Source organism: Haemorhous mexicanus, chromosome 30, assembly GCF_027477595.1.
Source record: "Haemorhous mexicanus isolate bHaeMex1 chromosome 30, bHaeMex1.pri, whole genome shotgun sequence".
Classification (NCBI taxonomy): Eukaryota; Metazoa; Chordata; class Aves; order Passeriformes; family Fringillidae; genus Haemorhous; species Haemorhous mexicanus.
Genome location: NC_082370.1, coordinates 3173009 through 3196702, shown reverse-complemented (window position 1 = coordinate 3196702; position 23694 = coordinate 3173009). Strand labels below are relative to the sequence as shown.

Genomic DNA, 23694 nt, shown 5'->3' with positions numbered 1-23694 from the left:
TCCTGTCCCGTCCCGTCCCATTCCCGTGTCCTGTCCCGTCCCGTCCCATCCCATACATCCCTACCCATTCGCGTATCCTGTCCCATCCCGTCCCGTCCCGTCCCATCCCATCCCATCCCATCCATCCCTACCCATTCCCGTGTCCTGTCCTGTCCTGTCCTGTTCCGTCCCGTCCCGTCCCATCCCATCCCATTCCCGTGTCCTGTTCCGTCCCGTCCCGTCCCATTCCCGTGCCCTGTCCCGTCCCATCCCATTCCTGTGCCCTGTCCCGTCCCGTCCCGTCCCATTCCCGTGTCCCGTCCCGTCCCGTCCCGTCCCATTCCCGTGTCCCGTCCCATCCCGTCCCGTCCCATCCCATCCCATCCCATCCCATCCCATCCCATCCCATCCCATCCATTCCTACCCATTCCCGTGTCCTGCCCTGTCCTGTCCCGTCCCGTCCCGTCCCGTCCCGTCCCGTCCCGTCCCATCCCATCCATCCCTACCCATTCCCGTGTCCTGTCCCGTCCCGTCCCGTCCCGTCCCGTCCCGTCCCGTCCCCGCCGCCGCGGCCGCCGCCGTTCAAAGCGCAATTTGTCTGGGCCGGACCAATCACGCGCTGCCGCCGCGGCCTGGCCAATGGGCGCGCTGCCCGCAGCCGCGCGGCCAATAGGAGCGCGTTATTCTAATGACCCCGTCTTTATCAGAGAAATGTTGGCGCTGCCCGAGCCCAAGTTGGGGGTCCGGGGCCGGAGCCCCCCGAGGTCACCGGGCGCTTCCCGGGCTGCCCGGGCCCCGCCGGGTCCCCAGTGCCAGCCAGGACTCCGGGGCTCTGCAGCCCCCAGGCCGGCGGTAATGGGCCAGCCGTCGCACCTCCGGGGTTGCGGGCTCTGAGGGCCGCCTCGGTGCTGGAGCCATGGATGCCAACCTGCCGGGCACCTTTCTGCTCAACGGCCCCTCGCTGGGCCCCTTCCCCGAGGCCAAGGCGCCCGTTTGCCAGTATTCAGTGCAGAACTCCTTCTACAAGCTGGGACCCCCCGGGCTGGGTGCCCAGCTGGCTGCTGGCACCCCCCACGGCATCTCCGACATCCTCGGCCGGCCCGCGGCGGCGCCCAACAGCAGCCTCCTCCCTGGCTACCCGCACGCGGGCGGATTTAACGGACTGAGCTCGCCGGGCGTCTATTACGGGCCCCAGGTGGGCGCCCTCCCCAAGGCTGGCGGCGAGTACCTGCCGCGGGGCCGGAGCTGCTGGGCGGAGGCGGCCCCGGAGTGGCGGGGCGGCCGGCAGTGCGGCGGCCGTAAGTACGGGGGGCTCGGAACGGCTGCGGGCCGGGTGGGTGCGTGGGTGCCGCAGGGGACGGGCACCGCGCTGCTACCGACGAACCGCAGCAGGGCACCTTGTGGAGCATTAGGGCAAGGGCATGGGCCAGGCTGAGTCTTTTCCGTTGCCCTGCACGAGGTTGGCCAGCAGGCTCGCCCAGGACAGTGGGAAGGAGCTCAGTGCTGGAGCTGCTGGACCTCAAATGGTCACAGAACTTTTTGGCTCAAGGGCAGGGGCAGCTCTAATGACAAATAGTAATTCTTTGCCCCCAGGCAGACGCAGCTGGCAAGGACAGGCAGAGCCCTCTGGCTCACAAGATCTCGCTGGCGGCCAGTGCCTGGGTAGTTCATGGCAGAGACAGGTAGGACAGCCAGCCCCGGAGCCCCAGGCTGGCAGCACTGCCTTCCTGGTGGAGAGCTGGCAGGGGAATTGCAGAACATGTTGCTGCTGTCCCAGAGGGTTGGTGGGATGGGTGCAGCCGCTGTCCCGTGGGAAGCCTCAGGAGGCTGCATGCAGCTGTTCAGAACCTGCAGCTCTGGTCCCCTTTGCCCCTTTTCAGGTGATGATTTTGGAGCAGATGGATTAGGCAGTTTGGCCATCTGCTCCTGGCACTGCTACGAGCCAATGACCAGCTATGCCTGTCTTCTGTCCCGCATCCTGCAAGGTGTGGGACATGGGGGCACACTGCTGCAGGGCTCTGGGGTCAAGCCCTGTTGATAGCGACCCTTACCCTCTCAGCACAAGCACTTAGCACTGTCCTTGACCAGGAGGTGCTTATCCCAGCTCTTGCTCTGTGGGACCTCCACAGTGGCAGCTCAGCCCTCCTGGGACGGGGCTGAAGCCCTGAAGCAGGAATAAAGTTTTAATTTGGAGAGGAGCAGGTGTGGACAGACGCTTTGGTCAGTGAGTGCTGGTGAGTGCGGACAAAGGGAAAGCTGTCCAGAGTCGTGGGCTGCCCGGAGCTCACCCACTTCTCCCTTCCTCTCCTGTAGCCCCTGCTCACTTGGCTGACAGCATCCACAAGAAGAAGCACACACGCCCAACCTTCACAGGACACCAGATCTTTGCTCTGGAGAAGACGTTTGAGCAGACCAAGTACCTGGCGGGCCCGGAGAGAGCACGGCTGGCCTATTCTCTGGGCATGACTGAGTCTCAGGTGAAGGTGAGTACGGCTTCCTGTGCGGCACGGGGTGCGCAGCGTGCTGGCTGCTAACTGAGCTGGGCCCGTGGGGCACCAGGTCTGGTTCCAGAACCGACGGACCAAATGGAGGAAGAAGAGTGCCCTGGAGCCCTCCTCATCCTCGCAGCGGGCGGGGGGCTCTGGCGGAGAGCGGGCGGCCTCCGAGACCGAGGACGATGAGTACAACAAACCCCTGGACCCAGACTCGGATGACGAGAAGATCCGGCTGCTGCTGAGGAAGCACCGTGCAGCCTTCTCCGTGCTGGGCTTGGGCACGCACAGCGGCTGAGCACGGGCACAGCCTGCCCCTCTGACCCCCCTGCCTGGCTGCTGGGATGGGCTGGCTGGCAGCTGCATGGGGAGCACGGCTCACAGGGCTGGGAGCAGCACACGTGGTAGTGTCAGGTGCAGCTGGGCCATCCTGCACGGCTTTTATTGATGAAATAAAGGTCCCAGTCAAGTCCCAGCACTTGTTTCGTGGGCATGTGGTCCAGGGTGGCCTTGTGAGGCTGGGCTAGAGAAGGGTTGGGGATAGGATGGATGGGGCAGGGTCTGCATGCCAGGCAGGGTGGTACTGCCTGTGGGACAGAGAGTGCCCACAGAAGCAGGGGAGCCCCGGAGATTTTCCCAGGGTTTTCTCTGGTTTGGGCGTGTACCAGCAGCAAGAGCTGCTGGTTCAAAAGTCACTCACTGGGGCCTCTTATTGGAAGCTCTTAGCAGCAAATAAATATCATTTATCTTAACAGTGTGAGTGAGAGCCCATTCACCTGTCGGAGCTGCAGGATTGATGTGGCAGCAATAGCCCCAGTGTGTTTGCCTGCCAACCTGCTGGGTCCCCCCCTGCTCTGTGCTGCACCCCTGTGCAAAGGGGGCTGCACTTACAGGTGTGTGTGTGCACCTGGGTCTGCACACCCCCTGTTCTGGCTCCCCGTGGCTCACCAGTGGCATGCCAGCTGTGGCTGCCAGCTGTCCTTACCTGCTCAGGACACCAAAGGAGCTCCAGCTGGCACAGACGCAGCGCTGAAGGCTGGGCAAGCTTGGCAGTTGTTCAGCCAAGAGCCAGCTAAGTGCCAGCCAGGTGTGAGCAAACACGTGGGCTGTGTCTTGGAAGGAAATCGATAGCAGATAAGGTGCTGCCGGCCCATCAGGCACTGATTAGCAGCGTGGCAGAGGCACGGAAAGGGTCGGAGTGGGGCTGGGGAAGGGCTGCCCCTCCCTGCGGCTGCAGGCAGCACCTGCAATGTGGCCGAGCCCACGCTTGGGCCAGCTGGGACCTTCCAGTGGCCTGAGCAGCAGCCTTGAGTGGGGCTGCAGCTCATTGTTGTACAACCTGCCAAGGCCCACGCTTGGCTTAAAGCCCTCTTCAGTCTCTCACTGGGCTCTGGGCACTTTGCAAGGAGACCTGAGTGCTCCGTGCCACTTTTCCAGAGCTTAGGGGACTGCTGTCCCTGCACAGGTCCCTGCCCAGCCCCTGCAGTGAGCATGGGGCTTGTAATGCTCCCCCCTCAGCCGTGCAGCCCCTCCACTGCCTCCGTGGGACGGGTGCTGGGCCAGGACAGAGCTGATGGAGCCTTTGCAAGGACGTGGGATGGCAGGGAGCTCCCCTGGGAGCATGGTGGCAGTGCCACCAGGAAGAGACACATCACTGCCTGTGGACAGAGCCAGCACTCGGCAGGAGCAGGTTCCACATGGTGGGAGAAGTGAGGGGCTGCTGGTGGGATATTTTTTTAACATTTTCTAAGCTGCCCAGCTTGGCTGACAATTTTTAATGTACTAACTGCCTGGTCCAGTGAGCTGATTAATTGGTGCTGTGGAGATCAATACAAAACAGAAAATTAAAACAATTTTAAAGTGATTAAGTAGTTTAACACCTGTCTGATGCCACGTCAGGGCTGGGAGACAAATAAAGCAGGTGGCAAAGGGCCTGCTGTAGCCAGGGAGAGTGACAAATGGCTGCTGCAGCCTGGCTGCCCTGTGCATCCCCACATTGAGACAGGACCCCAAACAGTGCTGATCCAGGCAGGGATCAGCCTGGTGGGCAGGACTGACCCCCTCTCCTCGCTGTGCTGCCCACCACAGCTCCCACTCTGAGCACTTGCTGCTGCAGCAGAGCAGTGCCCCATCAGTGCTGGGGGCTCAGGAGCAGTCAGCAGCGAGCACCAGCTCTGCCCAGCCCGTGCCTGGTGCCAGGCAGCCTCAGGCTGTGTGGGCAGAGCCAGGAGCCATGGGGGTGCAGCACAGGCAGGCCAGCCTGGCAGGCAGATGGATGGCAGCTCCGCTTCAATTCTGCATCCCTTTTCTCCCAGACAAACCCCGTCAGATTTTCATAAATCAAAGCGCCACACTGTTTAATAAAAATTTATTGACTTACAAGTGATTATTTATCAAAAGGCCATTAATAGCAGCTCCGGGAATGATGTGCTACTGGGTGGTGCGTGGAGACTAATAGCAAATCAATGCCAGCATCCGGGCAGAATGCATATGAGGGCTCCTGGCCCCAGTGGGGTGCACGGCTGCTGCAGCCAGAGCCAGCAGCCCCTACCCCGTGGGCTGCCCAGTGCTCCCCCCCCGGTTATTTATCGCTTACAAATGAAATGATCGATACTTTTAATCTAGAGCTAAATTTATTAACTTTCTCATCGGAGAGAGACGTATTGACTGGGGGCATGGGGTGGGAGAGGCAAGGAAAGATGGATGTGTGCCTCCTAACCTGTCCAGCCAGCTCCTTGCCTGCTGTGGAGTGTCCTGAATGCTGCTGGGGACGGTCCCCAAGCACGGCAGGGTGGCTGGACATCCTGCAAAGCTGAGGAGGGCTCTGCAGGTTGCCGTGGTGTCAGGGACAGGGCAGCCAGCTGCAGGCAGGAGATTTTGGGCACCTGCAGCTAGATCCAAGTGCCTGAGGACATGGCAAGGGGGTGGAGGAGGCTTGTGGCCTTCAGCAGCACCTGAAGGAAATGTCCGTGCCATCCTCAGAGAGGAGAGCTCTGGGGACACAGCCCTTGGTAGGGCTCAGGAGGGGCTGCTGAATGAGGAGAAGTGAAGGAGAGCCTGGAGACCCTGCCTGGGCAGCAGGGACCAGCAGGCAGCAGTGTCCGTGTCCCCAGCTGCAGCCATCCACAGCACACAGCGAGCACAGCTCTGCATCAGCAACCCACAGCTCACTGTGGCTCCCTCAGGGCTCCCCAGACCACAGCACAGTGCAGGGCTCTTCATCCAAATGGCCCCTGAGCTGGCAGCCAGAGCAACAAAGTTCCACCAGGGAAATCAAAAAGTGCAGGAAAATTCCGATTTAAGGCCACTTACACAGAGCAGCTGTCCTCACCTGGCATAGCTGATGCCCTTCCCAACAAACAACACTCAAGGTACAAAGGAGGCACTTAGGTAACTGCCTTCTCCAGGGCACTAGGAAATGCAAGCAGGTTTCAGCAGGTAGCAGAGAAACAGCTCTTGCTTGTAAGAGCAGAGAACCCAGTGTACATGCTCAAGTTTGTAGGAATGTAAGGAAAATGGGAACATACATGGGAGAAATGCTCAAATGCAAGTTGTTTCACCAAATAATTTACTTGCAGAGCAGAAAGGGGGAGCATCTTTCACAAGATGCCAGCTCTCGAGTGTGCATGACAAGGTCAGATGCCACTGTTTCTCTCAGGAGACATTTGAAAAGGGATTTGTTGCCCTAGCCATGAAGTCTTGGCTCTCCTACACACTCTAGGCTCCCACTGTAGCACGCACAGATTCCTCAGGAGCCCCATCTGCCACTCCAGTGGCACCTGGCACCCCGCAGCCCCAGGGGACCAAGGGAGATTTCCAAGGAGTATGATCCTTACTGCATCAGGAGCAGTGAAGAGGCTGTTGCTCAGACACTGTAGAAGCAACAGTCAGGGTCAAGCTGACAGGAAGGAGGCAAAAGAAAAAGATTTCTCCTGGAAGTGGATCTGAAAATGGCCTGAGAGGCACATTCTGCTCCTAAGGGGTTTATGCCTCACACGTGAGTGGGACAGGCTCATGAGGATTCCCTTGGTTGTCAAGGCAGCCAATTTCAGCACAGCTCACCAGCTGCTGTGTTGTGAGAGACTTGTGACTGACACACATGCACATCCCACCAGTCCTTCCCTGGGGCTGGACACACCAGATGGAAGCACATGACACCATAAGAGTTTCATTTAATACTGCCCCTGCAAGGGGCTTCACTGTAACAGTAACAAGAAGGCATCTTTGCCACGAGCTGCCAAAGGCCTAAAGACTCCAGGCAGCAACAGTGCCTCTGCAAAACAACAGCCAGAGGACGAAAAAACGAGTCCAAGCAGCTCTGGAGTAGCCAAGTCCAAAGATTGAGAGTTGCTCCAGACAAGCCCTGGCTGGTGCTGGAGGCAGGGGCTTTGGCCAGCCCCAGTGGCAGTGCTGGAGGCAGCAGACTCAGGAGCGGCTCCGGTCTTCATGGCTGCCTACAATCATTTTGCTGTAGAGTTTCTGTTGCTCCTCCTTGAACGCATCTTTCACCTTCTCCCTTTTCAGTCCTCCATCCCTGGGGAGAGAGTCATATCAGAGAGGCTGCAGGCAGGCACCATCTTCGTCTGGGACAGTTCAGGGCAAGTCAGAATTCCAGCAAGTGCTGACAGCTGCCCCAGTGCCACATGCTGCCAGGGCACACTGAAGACCTCCTGTCCCCAAAGGGCATCACTTTCTTACCTGGTTCTGCCAGGAGCTGCCCCCATGGCCCTGCACTGTGCTCAAAATAGCAACTCTGCCAGAAACATGAGCTACTCTAGTATAGCTACAGGAGACTGCCTGCCTGCCTCCTGAGCTCTGAGACCTCAGTGCCTAGGAAAGCAAGTTCCCAAGCTGAACACACCTTGCTGAGTAGAAACAAGTCAGACCCAGGGCATCCCAATGCAAGCTACAATCACAGAATGAAGCTCTGATGCCCAGCATACAGAAGAAGCAAGGACTTTGGTCCCTACTACAGAAGGACATTCCTCCAGAGGCCCTAAGCAAGAAACAAAAGGAGCTCTACAGCCCATGAGCACATCCCAGGACAAGGAACTCTGGCACCAGGAAGAGAAAAGCCTGCTTGCACTCACCAGAGCAGATCCACAAGGCCCCCCTGCCTGGCAATGGCTGACTTCACTCGATTGGCAAACTGCACTGCGTCCTCTTCAGGCTGTGGCAAAACAAGACTGCTGAGCAGGAGCAAAGGGCCACACAGGAAAGTGATCAGACAGGCTGGTTCACCTTACCTGCCTGGTCATTGGGGGCAAGTACCAGACACTGCAGACGATGGCCCAGCTGGTCATCATCCTGAGGAGGTAGGTCACCATGCCGTATTTGCTGCTGTTCCAAAAGGCATCTCCAAACTGTGGGTCATACTACACAGGCAGAAGAGTTCAGGGAGGTCAGGCAGGGGCTGCACCCTCTCTGAGGCTCCAACTTCCACCCCAAACTGAGCTAAAGGTCAGCTCTCCCAGAGCACTACATGGAGTGACCTCAGCTTTCCTGTGCCCTCAAACCAGGCAGGACTGGGCTGCCAAGACAGAGATACAGAGGGACAGACAGACTTGTGCCTTGTCGCCTTGTCATACCTTGATGGCTACAGGGTAAACTGTAGCTCCAATTTCGAAGCTCCCCTTTTTGAACATCATCACAGATGTGTTGTTGATGCATGTTCCTGTAGGAGACAAGCACAATCATAACTTTCCTCTGCAAGTCAGTTTAGAAGTCTAAGCTACAGGCTTAAGGGCAGGGCAACAGGAACCCAGCCACTCTGCCCAACTCTCCATCCAAGCCCTGCTCTCTGTGTGCACAGAATGGGTCACTGGGACATCGTGTGTGGCTCCTGCATGCTGGGCTCACTCAGTTCTAAAGACAGAATGTCCCTTTTGTCCCAGTGGAGGGTCTCAAGCCCTTGGCTATGTAAGAAGGAAAGGAACAGAGATGTGGTGATATCTCAAGGTGCCTTCTCCCCCTGGTGCTTCTATGGCCTTGTTACACTCACCTTCTGGAAAAATAAGAATGGGCAGTTTGCTTTTGTCCTGGACATGTTCTGTGAGCCTAAACAGAAGAGTGTCACAAATTAGCAGAAGGGACAGACACTCTCAGCAGCAATCAACACAGCACACAATCCGTACCCTGCAGTCACCAGGAACTATCAGGGTGTCAACAACAGGGGCACAATCTCCCAGCACTTATAAGGCCATGCAGTGTCCTCATCCAAGGGAGGTGAGCAGCCCTCCACCTCCCCAGCCTTCAGCCCCAGCCCTGCAGCCAGCTGCCACACACTGTCACACCTTCTGGCGACGAGGTGACGATCTTTGACCTCGGAGCGTTCGAACCAGACATGGGGACAAGCTTTCACCATGGCTCTCTGTATCACACCCATGAGCCCTCCATGGATCTGACCCACCTGAACAGGGCAAGAAGACACAAGTTACAAGACCTGGGCACACATGAAAGTCAAGGCTGCACCCAGTTTCACAGCTAAGTTTCATCTTCCTGCCCCTACCCTGGAAAGGCTAAGAGGAAAAGTCCCAGGCTCTGATTTGAAAGACAGATACAGCAAACCCCAAGTGCTTTCCCCATGGCAGGAGGTTCAGCTGGGGAAGCACTTTGCTCTTCCAGCAACAGCAAAGCCTAGAGCTCTTCTTGCAAAGCTGCACCCACACACCCCTGGTGCTCTGAGTTCCTGGCTGAGCTTGCACACCACAGTCACAGAATCTGACAGTGCCCCACCGTGTCATACAGGGTCAGTAGCTCTACATGCTCAAAGGACTCTTGCTGCCCACTTCCTGCCCCACAACAAGCTCTGCTGCTCCCTCCATGCAGGTGGCCTGGTACCTTACCATGGCATAGTAGCCATCACTGGCCAGGATGATCACATCAATGGGGGAGGTGTGATTGGCCACACAGATGCCTCCATTTCGGGGTCTGTTTTCTCTAGATACAAAACAAAGGTAGAGGTGAAGAAGAGGAAGGAAGCATGAGAGCTACATAATGCCCAGCATGGAGCACCTCTGGGCAGGGACAGCCTGGAGCAGTCAGGCCTCACCTGTCATGGTAGGTGATGATGGCTGTGAGGGCACGCACGCAGATCCGGTAGCACATCAGGTGCACATGTTTGCTCAGGAAGTCCTTACACCTGCAGGCCAGGACAGAGACCATCACTCCCCAGTCCTACAGTACCCCCTCTAACAGTGCCACTCAGCCCAGTGAAATCCAGCCAAGCCTTCACATCTCTCCTATAGGAACACAGCATATCCTGAGCTTTGCTGTCAGCTTAATCTCTCCTACAGGAACACAGCATGTCCTGAGCTTTGCTGTCAGCTTATGATCACTGATTCTTAACTCATGAGAATAAAATTTTGGCCATTGCTCTTTTCTGTTATTACTCCTTTCAGAAGCTAGTGCTGAGTGCTCTGCCACTGGCTTAGTGCTCACATCTAAGCCCCTTGTTGAAAATTACAGGGTGTCCATTCCTGAGAGACCACAGCTGCCAGAACCACCTGCTGTGCCTGCATGTGGTAGAACAGAAAGCTTTGTAGGGAAATTTCAGGATTATAAGGTCTCAAACTGCTCCCCCATCTGCTTCTCCCTCAAAGATGCACTCACCTTCCATTTGGCAAATATCCCACCACTGTGGTACCAGTCACCAACAAGCTGATGCCAGTAAATGCCAGGGCTATCCTGCAGAAAGAGGGAAACTACATGCTAGCAAAACCAGGCCACCAGCACCTTCTTGGCAGGCAGGTCCCAGGAGCAGGACTCACCTGAGGGGCAGAAGGAAGCAGTAGCGGATGAGCACACCGAGTCCCCAGAGCACAGTGAGGCGCAGGCTGATGTACTGGAAGTTGTAGTTGGTCCTGCTGAGCAGGTTCCAGGACTCCAGCTCTTCAGCTGAGAATCTCTTGGTCACTTCATCATCCATGATGGTCTCGATGCCTTTGCGGCAGAAATAGAAGATATCTGAGAGCTCAAACTCGGGGGTGTCCAGGGCTTTGCCGCTGCCGCTCCGGCGCATCTCCTTGATCTCCTCCTCCAGTGACGTTGGCTCCTTTGCAATGATACCTGCACACCAAAGGCAGCTCTGAGCAAACTTGCCCACTGACAGAGAGACAAAAGCCAAGGCCCTTCCTCACTCACCCTTCTCAGGGTCCCCTTCCTTTCTCCAGTCCAGACAGGCATAAACCTCCCCACTATCTAGAAATGAAGCACTCCCAGGGTGCTTCCCTGCCCTCCCTCATGAAACAGAGCTCTCTAGAACTCCCTCCCACATGGAAAAGTCTTCCCAACAGGCCTCAGCTGTTCAGAAACACCACATTTACCCCACCTCCCCAGAAGAATTTTGAACTCCATGCACCCATGCAGAGCAGGATCTCACCATTGACATAGGGCTTGTACAAGGGATGGTTCTTCTCCTTGGCACCACGCTCTATTCTCAGTGTTGCCCACTGCAAAACAGACAGGACAACCAAGATTGGCAAGGCTTTAACTCCACACTACTGCCCATTTCAGAGCTGACTTTCAGGAAGGACCACAGTGCAGGGGAGAAGATGGGGCTAAAAGAGGCTTGCATACAGAACAGAAAGAGGGAGTGATGAACCCAGCTGAACCGAGGTGGACGCAGAGACTGGCCTGGAAAACAGGGAGTGCCAGAGGGAAGAAGAGTGCTCAGTGGTGAGATGGCACAGCAAGGTTTTCTGCAGTTTCTGTGACCTCTCAGCTCTTGCTGCACCTTGCATGTGGTTGCCACTGCACAGTTTCTGGCTGAGCTGTGCAACCTGCTGGGGTGTCTGCACCACAGTGTAGGAAGCTGGTCAGGGGACCAGTGCTACTCTTCAACCCTTGTTTCCTCCCAGAGGAAGGAAGCAGAGACTGTGTTTTCAGGTTGCTGCTGACACATCAGGCTGATGATGGGATGGGATCCTTCCCTCTCTGATTCAGCTGATGGCTGCTGCTGCTTCTCAGCTCAGCAATCTGCCCAAAACAGCAGCAGCAAGCACCCTCAGACAGCTGGTTGCCAAATCCTGTGCCAGGACTACTTGTTCTATCAGCTAATTTTCAAGGGCACCAGCACAAACTGCAGGCTGTATTTCTGTGCAGTTTTCCTGCCTGCCCTCCAAATAACCTTCACAGCCTGTAATTCATACAGGTCTGGAAGGACAAGCTTCTGAAGAAGAAGGACTTGTGTACAACGTGCTTCTCTGTGAAGAGATGAAGTTGCTGTGAACTCTGGCATCCCAATCTCAGCCCATACCAGCAGCAGATCAGGAGGCAGCAATGAGGGAATGCTAATTGCTTACAGAGCATCCTGCTCACCTTGCAGCAGCCTCTGCCAACAGCCACAACTCCAGCAATGCACAAGGTTGCCTAAATGCTGCCATCCCAGAAGGCAGGAGAGGAGCTCTGACCTCACAGGAGCTAAGCAGCCTATGGAGAAGGCAGTGCTTGCAAGGCCAGCACATCTCCATCCTGACTGTGGCAGCAGCAAACCCAGCCTCACAGCTCAGGATGTGTCCCACAAGCTTCCAGACTCTGCCACACTCTCATGTGCTGCCCCTCTGGGTTCCCAACATTGGCTCTGAGTGCTGGGAAAGTATTTTGAGTTAATAACAGCCCTCCAAAATACAATTCTGAATGGTCAAACTTAATGAGTGAATTTTCCACCAAATCAGTGACCAGTTGTGCTTGAGTGCTCCTCTATCCTACCACTAAGATCCTTCTATTAAAGCTGGAATAGACTTCCCAGTCTTTTCAGAAAAATACTTTCAAACATCAATATAGGTGGTGAGAGTAAATGTTCCTGAATTGAAGGAAGATGGGAAAAAAAAGAAAACTTTGTGAAAAGTTCCATTTAAAACTTTTTTTTCTGCCTGCTTCAGTCAGTAAATTTGTAGTCAGGTCTTTCAATATCTGTGTTAATTAAGCCCCTCACAAAGCACAGGGTCTTCCCATTTACACCTCAGGCTTTTGGGAGGACTCAAGAGTTTAAAGAGCTGAACACTGTGAGCTCCAGGGCTGTCTTCCCAAGCCAGCCAGTACAGGGATACTCTGGGGACAATCAGCCCTGTTCCAACAGCAGTAGCTGTACCATACATCCTTTAGCAGCATGAACTCCATATTTAAGAGCCTAAAACCTCCCTAGCAAACACTTTGCCTTTCACCTGGGCTGCCAGGTAGGGTGGTACAGGCTTTACCTACTACTCCTAGTAGATAAAAAATTCTGGTCTGGTCAGGAACTTGCTTCAAGAGGTGTTGGCTCAGAGACAGCCCATAAAATTAGTCCACCAAAGGCAGGCAAGGGAACAGCATGACAACAAGATGGAAAATTCCACTTGGCCTCTCTGTGCCAAGAGGGTGGGCAAGGGCTGCTGGTTGTCCTCCAAGGCAGCAGGTCCAGACACAGCTCAGTAGGTGACACTCCAGGACAGAAGCATGTTGAGAGCTCTGGGTTCTGGCCACAGATCACTCAGGGCTTGCAGCACAAATGTCCTGCCTTACCTCCTCTGCTCTTGCTTTGTCCAAATGTGCCCTGGAGAGGAGCAACCCGCTGGCTGCAGCCTGGTCCCTCCCCATCACACCTGACACCACTGCAGCAGCACCCTGCCCTGCCTGGGACACCAACCCCTCCAAGCTCCCCATCAGATCCTGCTGCACTCCTGCTGACTGTAAAGCCTTGCCAGACTATTGCTTTACTTGAAGACTTACTAGATTAATTACATGGAAAAAACAGCCCACAAACAGAGGTCTCATAAATGGCATTTGGCTGAAATGAGCCAAAGAGGTCAACTGGCAGCAGCACTACATCCACAGCCCTATGACACTCTAGTCACCCAAAATCTCCTCCTGAGGAAAAAGTCTCTCTTCCATGCTTGAACAAACCTCTGCAAACAGAGAGAGCACTCTGAAAACATGACTTACCTGAAAAATCTTTAATAAAGTTTTCATGTAAACCTTGCGGATGCCAAAGGAGACTCCAAAAATTGCTGGCACGATGATGAAAACCAGAAGCAGAGTGAAGAGGACAGTTATGGAAATCCCCAAAAGATTAACCACTAGGCTGTCAAAGGGGAGCAGGAGGAACATGGTGAAGGGCCCAGGCAAGGCTGGTGCCCTGCAGCCAGACAGAAGGGCTGCTCGCAGCAATGAACCAGTCCTCCTGTTACTCAGCAGCAGTCTCACACATGCACTGAGTCTGCAGCGTGCTCAGAGACCCCATTCCAAAGTTCACATCCTTTCGGGGCTCTGAGAGAGGGAATGCAACAGGATCAGAGAGAGCACTTGGGAAAACAAGCCAAGAGTCTGCCAGGAGCTCAGGTGAGTTCAGACGATGCAGGCCAAAGAGCTCAGAGCAGACGGTGCACACACACGGCTTTGTCCACGGGCAGGGCAGCAACACGAGTGCAGGAACGGATCCCCTCCCAGGCTGCCACTGAGCAAGTCCTGCTGCGGGGCAGCTTGTGGAGAACCTGGCAGCAAAATCCCCTGCTGGCTGCTGAGAGCATGCAGAGTCTCTTCAGAGGGACAAGGTGGAGTCCATCCCTGAGCCTGCATTGGAGGAGATCGAGGGAGTTGGCACTCACAGGAGCCTACCGTACGTGGAGCTATTATTGTTCTGGCCACGAGGGCATGCGCACCAGCACGGGTCCTCGCATGACGCCTGGAACAAGTTCAGTTCTGGAGGCCCCTGGCATCCACTCACGCTGAAGGGTCATTACAGACACCAATGAAAGCTTGTGCTCCTGGAAAGCTTTCAAACAGCAAGTTGGCTTCTTGGCAGATGTGGCACTCACATGTCAACAGCAGCAGAGCAGGACAGCAACTGGAGTCAGCAGATCGGGGAGATGTCAACGCAGAGAGCGTGGCAGAGGCCAGAGACAGTGGACTCTGAAATCTGGAAGGCAGTACTTGGGCTGAGGTCACATCATTCACAGCAGCTCCCGAGACAGCAAGACTGAGACTCTATATCAGCAACTCTGATACTCTAGCTGCTGCCTGTCACTGTCACAGCCTTGGGAATCACCTCCTGCTGCCATTCATCCTGTATTTTCATACCATGCACACCTCAGATGGAGCACACTCATCCAGAATCATGCCTATGGCACAGGATGCTGCAATCAGGTCTCAAGTACAGGAAAGGAGTGACAGAAAACCCTTCCTCATGACAAAGACCTTATCACGTCTCTCATTTCAGGGGCATCCGAGAGAACTGAGGAAGCCAGGTACCCAGATTCCTGGTTAGGCATCACTTCCTCTGCTCCCATACATCTCATCCCAGTGACAAAGAGCAGATTTACAAACAGCTCAGGACAGGAAGTTAGCCTAAGGGGACAATCACTGCTGATGATTAGTCAAAGAAGAACTTGCTGGGGCACAGGGACCAGTCAAAGGTCACACACCCACAGGGCCAATGCTAGCTTATGATAAAACATGAGTCTGCTGGGGGACACTGCCCTCTGGACACCATCCTCACCAGGCTATGGAGTCTCAACCTGAGGATGGGATTTAACAGGTACCTGCCAAGCACACAGGGCAAAGGAGAGTCTGTAAAGATCCTTTTGCTCCCCTGCACACTGTGTTCCAGCTGCTGGTTAAACACTGCTGTACGAGTAATGCTAAGAACAGTGTTAGTGCTTCACAGTCATACACACAGACCGTGTACTGGGAGAGACAGATCGTCAGCCACACGTGCCCATTATGCCACAGCTGTGACCCATCAGAAGCAGGACTGGTCACACGGGCCCCGGAGCCGGCAGCCGCTCGGTGAGGAGCTCAGCCATGACTCCCCTGCCCCGAGTCACCGCCACGGCAGAGCCCACGTGTGCCGCGGCCCTGCCCGCGGGCTCCCGGCGCCTCGGCACTGCCAGCCGCCCGTCCGGCCCCGCCGCGGCCCCGCCCCGGGGCTGAGGCACGGCCGGGCGGGCCCGGCAGGCACACAGCCCGCAGCCCGCTCCGCCGTGTCGGGGCTGCAGCGACTGACCATCGCCCGCCCGCTCGGCAGGCCAGCGTAACGGCCTGTCCGGGACCGGGGGCGGCGGCGAGCGTCGATCGCAGCTCTGTTCCCCGGGAGCGCGGCGGATCGCGGCAGGGCCGGGGCCCGGCCCTCCCGACGCCCTTCGTCCTCGGTGTGCGCGGGGCGGGGACGCGCGGGGGTGGCGGGGCCGGCGCGGGGGGCACTGCGGCGCGGCCGCACCGCCTCAGGGAGGCCGCGGTCCCGGGGATAACGGCGAGCGGCCGGACCGGGCCGGGCCCTTTCCGCGAAGCGGCGGAGCCGGGCCCGTACGGGGCGGGAGGGGACGCGGAGGCCGCCGCGGGCGGTCCCTCACTCACCTGCTGCTGCCGCCGCCGCCGGGCCCCGCTCCGCCCCGCCACGTGCCGTGCGCGCCCCCGCACCGTGCTGCGTGCGTGGCGTCAGCGCGCCGCCCGCGGGGCCGCGCCCGCAGGGCCGCCCCGCTCTCCCCGCCGCCGCCAGAGGGCGCCCGCGCGTCCCTCCCGCCGCCCGCTGAGGGCCCGGCCCCGCCCCAGCCCCGGGAGGCGGACAGGAGGCAGGAGTCGCGAAACGCCGTGACTTTATTAACTCCCCGTTACAGCACCGACCACCGGAGGCACCCCGCCGCTCCTGGCCCAGTGAGCCCGCGGTGAGCCCTCGTCGGGAGCGCGGTTCGGAGCGCCAGGATCGTGCCCTCTCCGCAGCAGCAGCTCCCTCCACACAAGGCACTTGGGCAGCACCGGCCACCGCGGCTCCCGGCCTGGCTCAGAGCTGGCCGCGAGTCCCAGCCCGCAGCCCTGCCCCTGTCACTCCCCTACTCTCGTGTTGCCCTGAGAACCTACACGCAGGAGTTGCTTCAAGCAGCAGCTTCCAGCCTCTGTAGCAGCAGCAAGAAGTGAAGAAGCTTCTGCAGCGACTGGCAGCTGCTCATAGAGCAGCAGGCCATGAAGGAGCTAACAAAACCGTGAGCAGCATCTTCTGCAGCTGACCCCTCCCTAAGGGACAGGGAGGGCACCTACATGTCTCCCCACACTGCCTTCCTACCAATAAGGAGCCTGGGTCTCTGAATGACGCCAGGTCTGCAGGTGAGAAAGGACCAGAGCAGCAGCCCCAGAGGTGCCAAGATGCTCCCAGGCCCTGCTGGCACTCTTCACAGCACAGGAGGCAGGGCGGATCATGCCCACGTGGCAGATCTTGTAGTTCTTCCCATGGTTGTTGTCCCAGTGGGTCTTTTGTCCACACTGGAAGGAGATGCAGAACTCTGCGCCCCTATGGGAAATGGATGGCTTGGGCAGGGTAAGCTCAAAAGAGAAGATGTCCGTGTCAGCTGAGCCATACGTGCTGTGCATGTACTGGCAAGAGATGTCCCGGAAGCTCTTCCAGCCATCGAAGGTGATGCGAACCATCACTTTCTTCTCATACGTGATGTTTTGAACCTTCACTGTCCCTGACAGAGCACGGCCCTGGATCACACAGCTCTCCAGGCACACAAAGTTGCTGTGCAGGCTGTTGCGGAAAGCCACGTAGTTTGCAGACGGCTGTGGGAAGTCCAGAACGTACCTGCCTGCTTCCCACAGGGGGCTTTTCCTAGGTCTGAAACAGGCAAGGTCTGACAGGGCATGCTGCAAATCACAGAGGTCCTCCTCAATCTTTGAGAAGAAGCGGACAGCTGTCAGTGAGAGCCCCTTCATATCAGCAAACACGACCTGCTTCTTCTTCTGGCCCTTGGAGCCCCTGTCTCGCCGCTCCGGCTCAGGTTCTGCACTCAGCTTCTGGTTGAGACAGGATCGGAGGGGTTTGCGGCCTCGGTTGCCCCGCAGCTCCTCGTAGGAGTTCAGCAGTTTGCGGATGGGGGGCGAATGGCTCAGGCAGAGCCGCACGGCCAGGTCCACGGGCATGGCTGGGGGGGCGACAGCCCGCCCGCTGCACACCTGGAAAAGCCTAGAGACGAAGAGGGGAGGTCAGGCGGCGCGGCCGCGGGCCCCGGCGAGCCCCCCGCCCCACCCGCCCCGGCCCCGCTCACTCGCCGCAGCTCATCGCGTCCCGCCCGCTCCGCTCTGCTCCCGCCGCGGCGGCTCCGCATCAATGGAACCGTGGGAGCGCCCGCGGCCGGGACACCCCGCCCCGGCCAATCAGCGCCGCCCCGAGCTCCCGGGCGGCCAATGGGAGCGGGCTGCGCCGCCTTGCCCCGCCCCCTGGCGGGGCCGCGCTCCTCCCGGGCCCGGCGGCGGAGGCAGCGCGTCCCGGAGAGCCAACAGGGGGAACAGCACAGAAATGGGTCCTGGTGCCAGAAAAACACGAGTGCTTACGGAGGAGCAGCGGCTGTCAACTACCAACACCCGGGAGGGAGCTCTGGGAGAAAGGGGGGCATGTCCCTCTTACCTAGGCTTTAATGGGGGAGGTTTGAATTGGTTTCATACACCCCTTCTCAGATGCTTCTCCAAAGACAGCTATTTCCAGGGTGTCTAAGCAGAGAAAACCCCAGACCCCCAGCTCATGCTCTACCAACTCAGAAGCTTCTTACCCTAGATGTGTGCACTGAGAAGGAAATTTGCTCACACCCAAGCACGCAAGAGACACTGTGGTGTCCCTGACATCTATAATCAAAATCACCCTCACTGTTCAGGTCACATGTGACTCCTTGACAGTAAAGACTGTCACCTAAATCAGATCACCCCTGCCTTGTTCTCCTTGCTAATCTCCCCAGAGCTGTCTAGCCATTTATGTTAAGCAGCCCTGATTGTTCCTGCTGACAGCACAGATTTTCATCAGCTCACGACACAGCTGACTGACCTACCAATATTTCTACACGGCTCTCCATCACCACCATATCTAAATGTTTCCAGCACAATGCAAGGCACCTCTCACAGGATGGCCAAACTGAGCTTCAACACAGTGCCCAGCTGGCAAAAATATGATGCAAAAACATGCTTTCAACATGTCATCTTAGTGCAAACCCCCCAACTTCAGCCACCTGGGGTAGCCAACACAAACATGAGTCTTCCTAGCAATGAAAGCTGTCCCACCTTTCTCTTGCCCCCAGGAGAGCAGTTGCAGCTCACCATCAGTGCCCTTCCTGTGACCTCTTCCACCATCCACCTACTTTGTGTTCAGAGCTAACGACTAAGTAAGCCCAAACTATTTCCACTCTGGGGAGAGCAGAGAACAAGGAATGTATTTGACATCAAGTTTAACAGCAGAACCCATGGATGCTGGAAAAGCTGCCCCTACTTTACCCATTCTCCCCCAGCAGCACAGATTAAGGTGGATGCCCTGCTGTGTCTTCTCCTCCATTTAAAGGACAAGCCAAACCCATAATTTTCTCAATAAAGTTGTGGACACTTCTCCTTCCCCCAGCACAGACAGAGCAGAGGTGCAGTGCTAGCAGTAACACAGATTTAGCCCTGTATTTAGCCATGGAAGGACACAAAAGCAGGTAGCATTTTCAGGTGTGCCACAACTGACTCTCACCTGGAGCCTGACTGATCTCAGCCATCTCAACTCTCTGCCCAGCCATGAAGACACAGCCATGTGCCAGCTGCAAGCAGAGATGAGCTACACCAAAGGCACTCTGGAACCATCAGGTCAGTTAAAGTTCAGCCACTAGGAGAGGACAATGCCCCTCACGCTCACACTGCTGCAGCCACGTGACAAGTACAAGCTGTCAGGACAAGCATTCAAACTGAACAGGGCCAAGGAGAAAGGCTGCAGACATGCCACCTGCACACTCCTCAGGCAGATCCTGTGGAGCACGCTTCCACAGCAGCAGATTAACAGGGATTTTGTCTGGAAGCTTCAGTCACCTCTGTGAAGTCGTCTGGCTGTAAATACAGGCAGGGCACAGTTCACAAGCCCTTCCTGGAGGGCTGTCCAGAGGAACATGCTACTGATTCCTCAGGATTAAACCCAGCCCCCTCTTAATGTCTATACTTGAAAGAATCTTCTTTACCTAAATGGATTAATTAGGAAGACTATAAACCACACATGCAAAGCCACTCACACTACAAGATGCCCTGTGTCACCCCCAGCCTTGCAGAGGAAGATGCTCCCCAGACACTCCTCATGCAGGGAAGAGAAACCCTGCCCTGATGAGCCCTTGTCTGCCCACAGGTTCTAAGCAGGTACCACACAACACCCTGGCTTCTCCTCCAACTAGAAGAGGCCTGCATGGGGCAGCACTGCCAGAGGAGCTTTTGCTTTGTGTGACCAGCAAAAATGAACTGTGTGAACCTCCCTTAGCAGTGGCTTCAGCACAAGGGAGTCTGACAGTGTCTACTCTCACAAATGCAACCTGAAGGTGTACCAGAGCCCCTCACCCTCTGCAGGGAGGGTATTCAGATGACACACAGCAGAAACTACTTTCTCCAGAGTCCATGACCACAGTTGTTCCCTTTTAGTGATGCCACGTGCCACTGCTCCTAAACAAGGCATTGCAGCAGCTTCACACTGAAGCTTTCCAGACAGTGCCCTGTGACACAGCCTGCCCTCAGCCAGGAATGCCACAGTAAGGGCTGCATGGCTGTATGCTGGGCATGTCACAAGCAATCAGGAGCCTGATGAGCTGTGGGGGAAGTGAATGCCTCTGTGGTACTCACCTCCAGTGCCACTGTGCTCTGCCTGCCACAGCACTGGAGACCTGGCCCTGGAAGGGGACCCAGCCCCCAGGCAGCCCCACAGGGAGCTCCTGCCAGCCCTGCTGTGGTGGGTAGGCAGGGGAGATGGTGCTGTAGCTGCTCTTCCCACCAGGTGCTTACCTGTCCCCTCAGATGAGCTGCACAGCTCCCGAGGCCACCAGAGGGGCCACGGTTCTGTAGCGGATCAGGTGCTGCGAGCCCTCCTCCAGGTCGATGGCATATTCCCTGCAGAGACAGGGGGATGTGAGCTGCAGCCCACAGGGACACTGACACAGGGACACCCACTGACACCTGTGCCCCACGCAGAAATGCCCACCTACCTCTGCTCATCTGTCTCTGGCTCCACTAGGATGTTCTCCTGCCGCTCCAGCACCCTCAGAAACACAAAGGAGTCCAGGTTGGGCTTTGGAACTGCAGACAAGACATTGAGAGCAAAAGCTCAGCCCTCACTTATGCTCCTCTGCAGAGCACTGGGGGCTCTGACAGGTAACAAACAAACTGACAGGTAAACAAACTCCCCAGCAAAGGGAACACCAGACCCTTCTAATCAGATGTGTGTGCTCGGCCTCAGTCCAAGACAGGACTTGACAGCAGGGGCCAGCATGATCCCCTGGCAGCAGCAGGGAACCATGCTACAACATTGCCATCACATCACCTCTGCTCAACTGAGCAGCAAGTGCAGGACTAGCCCTTGCATTTGGGGCTCCCTGGAGCTTTCCCCACACTTTTCCCTGCTTCTACAATTTTCAGATTACCCTGGAGTCTGGACAGACTCACCTGACTTTAGGAGAGACACTTTCTGCAGGTTAGGTGGCATGTGTTTCAGGGCCACATTTTTCAGGTAAGCCTCTGTGTTTGCCATGTACCTGAAACAAACCATTGAAGTATTGAGTTGGTTTATCAAATAAATACAAATCTGCAGGGAGAGTATTGACTCAAAATTAGAGTAAGAGACAGCTCCTCATGCCATGGGCACAGCCAAAGACAGGCCCTTGGCCTGCCCTGGTAACTGACTCAAAGTCACCAGAGTTATTTTCAGTTCTTTTCTTGCCCACAAGGAAACCTCCTGGGAAGACACACTGATTCTTACTTCAAACCTGTCTGCTCACAGTCTCAAGAACTTCAGCAAAAACACACAGGTAAGTTTCTATAATCTATGAAAAGGGGGAATGATACATTGAAAACCTACTCACTCTTTAGCAAAAGCAAACTCCTCTGGTGATAAAATGGAGGGCTCCCCTTCAGCTCGAGACTTCTCCTTCTCCAGGATGTGGGGAAAAAACTTCTCTATCTAATATTGGAACAAAACCCAAGAGAATGACACAGATCTCTCCCACCAGTTCAGTGTTTAAAGCCCCACTCTCCACTGCATTCCCTACAAGCTGCAGGAGCAGCTCAAATCCCTGCTCCTGACCACGTGGGATCACCAAGCTACACAACCAGCAGGACAGAGGCACAGCAGGACTTGGGCAGGATGGGACAGCACTCAGCTGTGCCAGCCCAGGCTCAGATGAAGCCAGCAGCACTCACAACATTGTCATCAACACTGCTGTGATCTTCCTTCATTACAATACCAAAGTGTGTCCAAGAAATTAATTTGAGTTACATTTCTGAGAGAGAGAGAACATTTAATTAAATGCTGTACTGAGTCAGGAAGCCCTATGTAGGTAAAGTCCCCCCTGAAATGAGCCTTTTTCACCTGTGGGCTGCACAGCAAGTGTTACCTTCACCAGCCGACACCTCAAGTAGCTGCTGAGCACAAAACGGATCCTTTCGATCTCCATGTGATGAACGCTGACCTTCAGGTCTCCTCTCTTCGCCCGTTTCAGGTTTGCTTCCTGCAGGAAAAAGCAACCAGAAATTAAATGGTTGAAACATCAAAGAAGTAACAGAGGAAGTTTTGTACATAGAACCCACCAAACCAGACTATGGCTGCTTTTGATGACCCAAAGCACACTGCCTCCTCGTACCTGAGCCCCTTTCCACGGCAAGCTGAAAGAAGAGACTCGGAGCAGCTTTGTCTCAGAGACAGGGGAGCAGACAAGCCCGGCACCCTCACAGAGCCTCAGGCAAGCAGGGCCTGCCCGCACCACACCCGAGCCAGGAGCACCTACCATATGGTCCAGCTGCTCCACAACGCACTCGATGATTTCAGGTTTACTCTCCAGCAGCTCCGGAGCAAATTTCTCATTCAGCCAGGCCTGAAAGAAAGCACGCTGTCAGTGAAAGCGGGGCAGACCTCAGCTCCACAGCCCCACCACCAGCGAGAGGGAAAAACACGGCCACGGCCACGGCCCCGCCGCTCGGCCTCTGCCCCGGCCCAAGGCCGTGGCTGCAGCGGCCGGTACCTGCTCCAGGCTGTGGATCAGCTGTGCCGGGGTCAGCACCAGCTCCTCGCTGTCGCCGTCCGAGTCGCCGCCGGTCGCGGCCGCCATCGCTCCCGCCAAGCGACCCGGGCGGCCCGCGCCACTGCGCATGCGCGGCAGCCCGAGACCGGGGATGGGGAACCGCGCTGCGGCCGCTTGGCCTGTCGGGAAACGGACTGGGGCCGCGCTCCTCCCTCCGACCAATCAGAACGCAGATTGAAAAGAGCCATCTTCTTCAGCCAATCAGAACGCAGATTGAAAAAAAAAGCCATCTTCATCAGCCAATCAGGATGCAGATTGAAAAAAGCCATCTTCATCAGCTAATCAGGATGCAGATTGAAAAAAGCCATTTGCTTCAGCCAATCAGGATGCAGATTGGAAAAAAGCCATCTGCTTCAGCCAATCAGGATGCAGATTGAAAAAAAAAGCCATCTTCATCAGCCAATCAGGATGCAGATTGTAAAAAAGCCATCTTCATCAGCCAATCAGAATGCAGATTGAAAAAAATGCCATCCTCTTCAGCCAATCAGGATGCAGATTGAAAAAAAAAACCCTGTTCATCAGCCAATCAGGATGCAGATTGAATAAAAGCCATCCTCATCAGCCAATCAGGATGCAGATTGAAAAAAGCCATCTTCATCAGCCAATCAGGATGCAGATTGAAAAAAAAAGCCATCTTCTTCAGCCAATCAGGATGCAGATTGAAAAAAGCCATTTGCTTCAGCCAATCAGGATGCAGATTGAAATAAAAAGCCATCTTCATCAGCCAATCAGGATGCAGATTGGAAAAAAGCCATCTGCTCCAGCCAATCAGGATGCAGATTGGAAAAAAGCCATCTTCATCAGCCAATCAGGATGCAGATTGAAATATAAAAGCCATCTTCATCAGCCAATCAGGATGCAGATTGAAAAAAAGCCATCTGCTCCAGCCAATCAGGATGCAGATTGGAAAAAAGCCATCTTCATCAGCCAATCAGGATGCAGATTGTAAAAAAGCCATCTTCATCAGCCAATCAGGATGCAGATTGAAAAAAGCCATCTTCATCAGCCAATCAGGATGCAGATTGAAATAAAAAACCATCTTCATCAGCCAATCAGGATGCAGATTGAAAAAAATGCCATCTTCTTCAGCCAATCAGGATGCAGATTGAAAAAAGCCATCTTCATCAGCCAATCAGGATGCAGATTGAAAAAAAGCCATCTGCTCCAGCCAATCAGGATGTAGATTGAAAAAA

General features: G+C 55.8%; 4 protein-coding genes across 5 annotated transcripts; 1 reads left to right on the top strand and 3 right to left on the bottom strand.

Annotated features, from left to right (window-relative positions):
* Positions 1-729: 729 nt before the first annotated feature.
* NKX6-3 (NK6 homeobox 3) lies at positions 730-2946 on the top strand. Its single transcript, XM_059870535.1, has 3 exons — positions 730-1277; positions 2293-2462; positions 2539-2946. The coding sequence occupies exons 1-3, from the start codon at positions 896-898 to the stop codon at positions 2767-2769; spliced, it is 783 nt and encodes a 260-aa protein (XP_059726518.1). The 5' UTR covers positions 730-895; the 3' UTR covers positions 2770-2946.
* Positions 2947-6625: 3679 nt separating this feature from the next.
* GPAT4 (glycerol-3-phosphate acyltransferase 4) lies at positions 6626-15872 on the bottom strand. 2 transcript variants are annotated; one of them, XM_059870422.1, is made up of 13 exons: positions 15801-15872; positions 13392-14364; positions 10852-10921; positions 10241-10538; positions 10083-10157; positions 9523-9612; positions 9317-9410; positions 8765-8880; positions 8473-8528; positions 8060-8145; positions 7718-7846; positions 7562-7641; positions 6626-7005 (listed from the first exon to the last, which is right to left on the bottom strand). In XM_059870422.1, exons 2-13 carry the CDS (start codon positions 13554-13556, stop codon positions 6897-6899), a joined length of 1368 nt encoding a protein of 455 aa, XP_059726405.1. In that variant the 5' UTR covers positions 13557-14364; positions 15801-15872; the 3' UTR covers positions 6626-6896. The 2 variants fall into 2 exon arrangements, with proteins under 2 accessions (XP_059726405.1, XP_059726404.1); XM_059870421.1 differs by lacking the exon at positions 15801-15872 and having other exon boundaries at positions 13392-14944.
* Positions 15873-16022: 150 nt separating this feature from the next.
* LOC132339927 (protein phosphatase 1 regulatory subunit 3C-B-like) lies at positions 16023-17357 on the bottom strand. The gene has a single exon (XM_059870560.1). The coding sequence runs from the start codon at positions 17355-17357 to the stop codon at positions 16500-16502; it is 858 nt and encodes a 285-aa protein (XP_059726543.1). The 3' UTR covers positions 16023-16499.
* Positions 17358-20207: 2850 nt separating this feature from the next.
* GINS4 (GINS complex subunit 4) lies at positions 20208-22600 on the bottom strand. Its single transcript, XM_059870562.1, has 7 exons — positions 22442-22600; positions 22208-22294; positions 21818-21931; positions 21287-21384; positions 20871-20959; positions 20414-20504; positions 20208-20318 (listed from the first exon to the last, which is right to left on the bottom strand). Exons 1-7 carry the CDS (start codon positions 22568-22570, stop codon positions 20222-20224), a joined length of 705 nt encoding a protein of 234 aa, XP_059726545.1. The 5' UTR covers positions 22571-22600; the 3' UTR covers positions 20208-20221.
* Positions 22601-23694: the final 1094 nt, after the last annotated feature.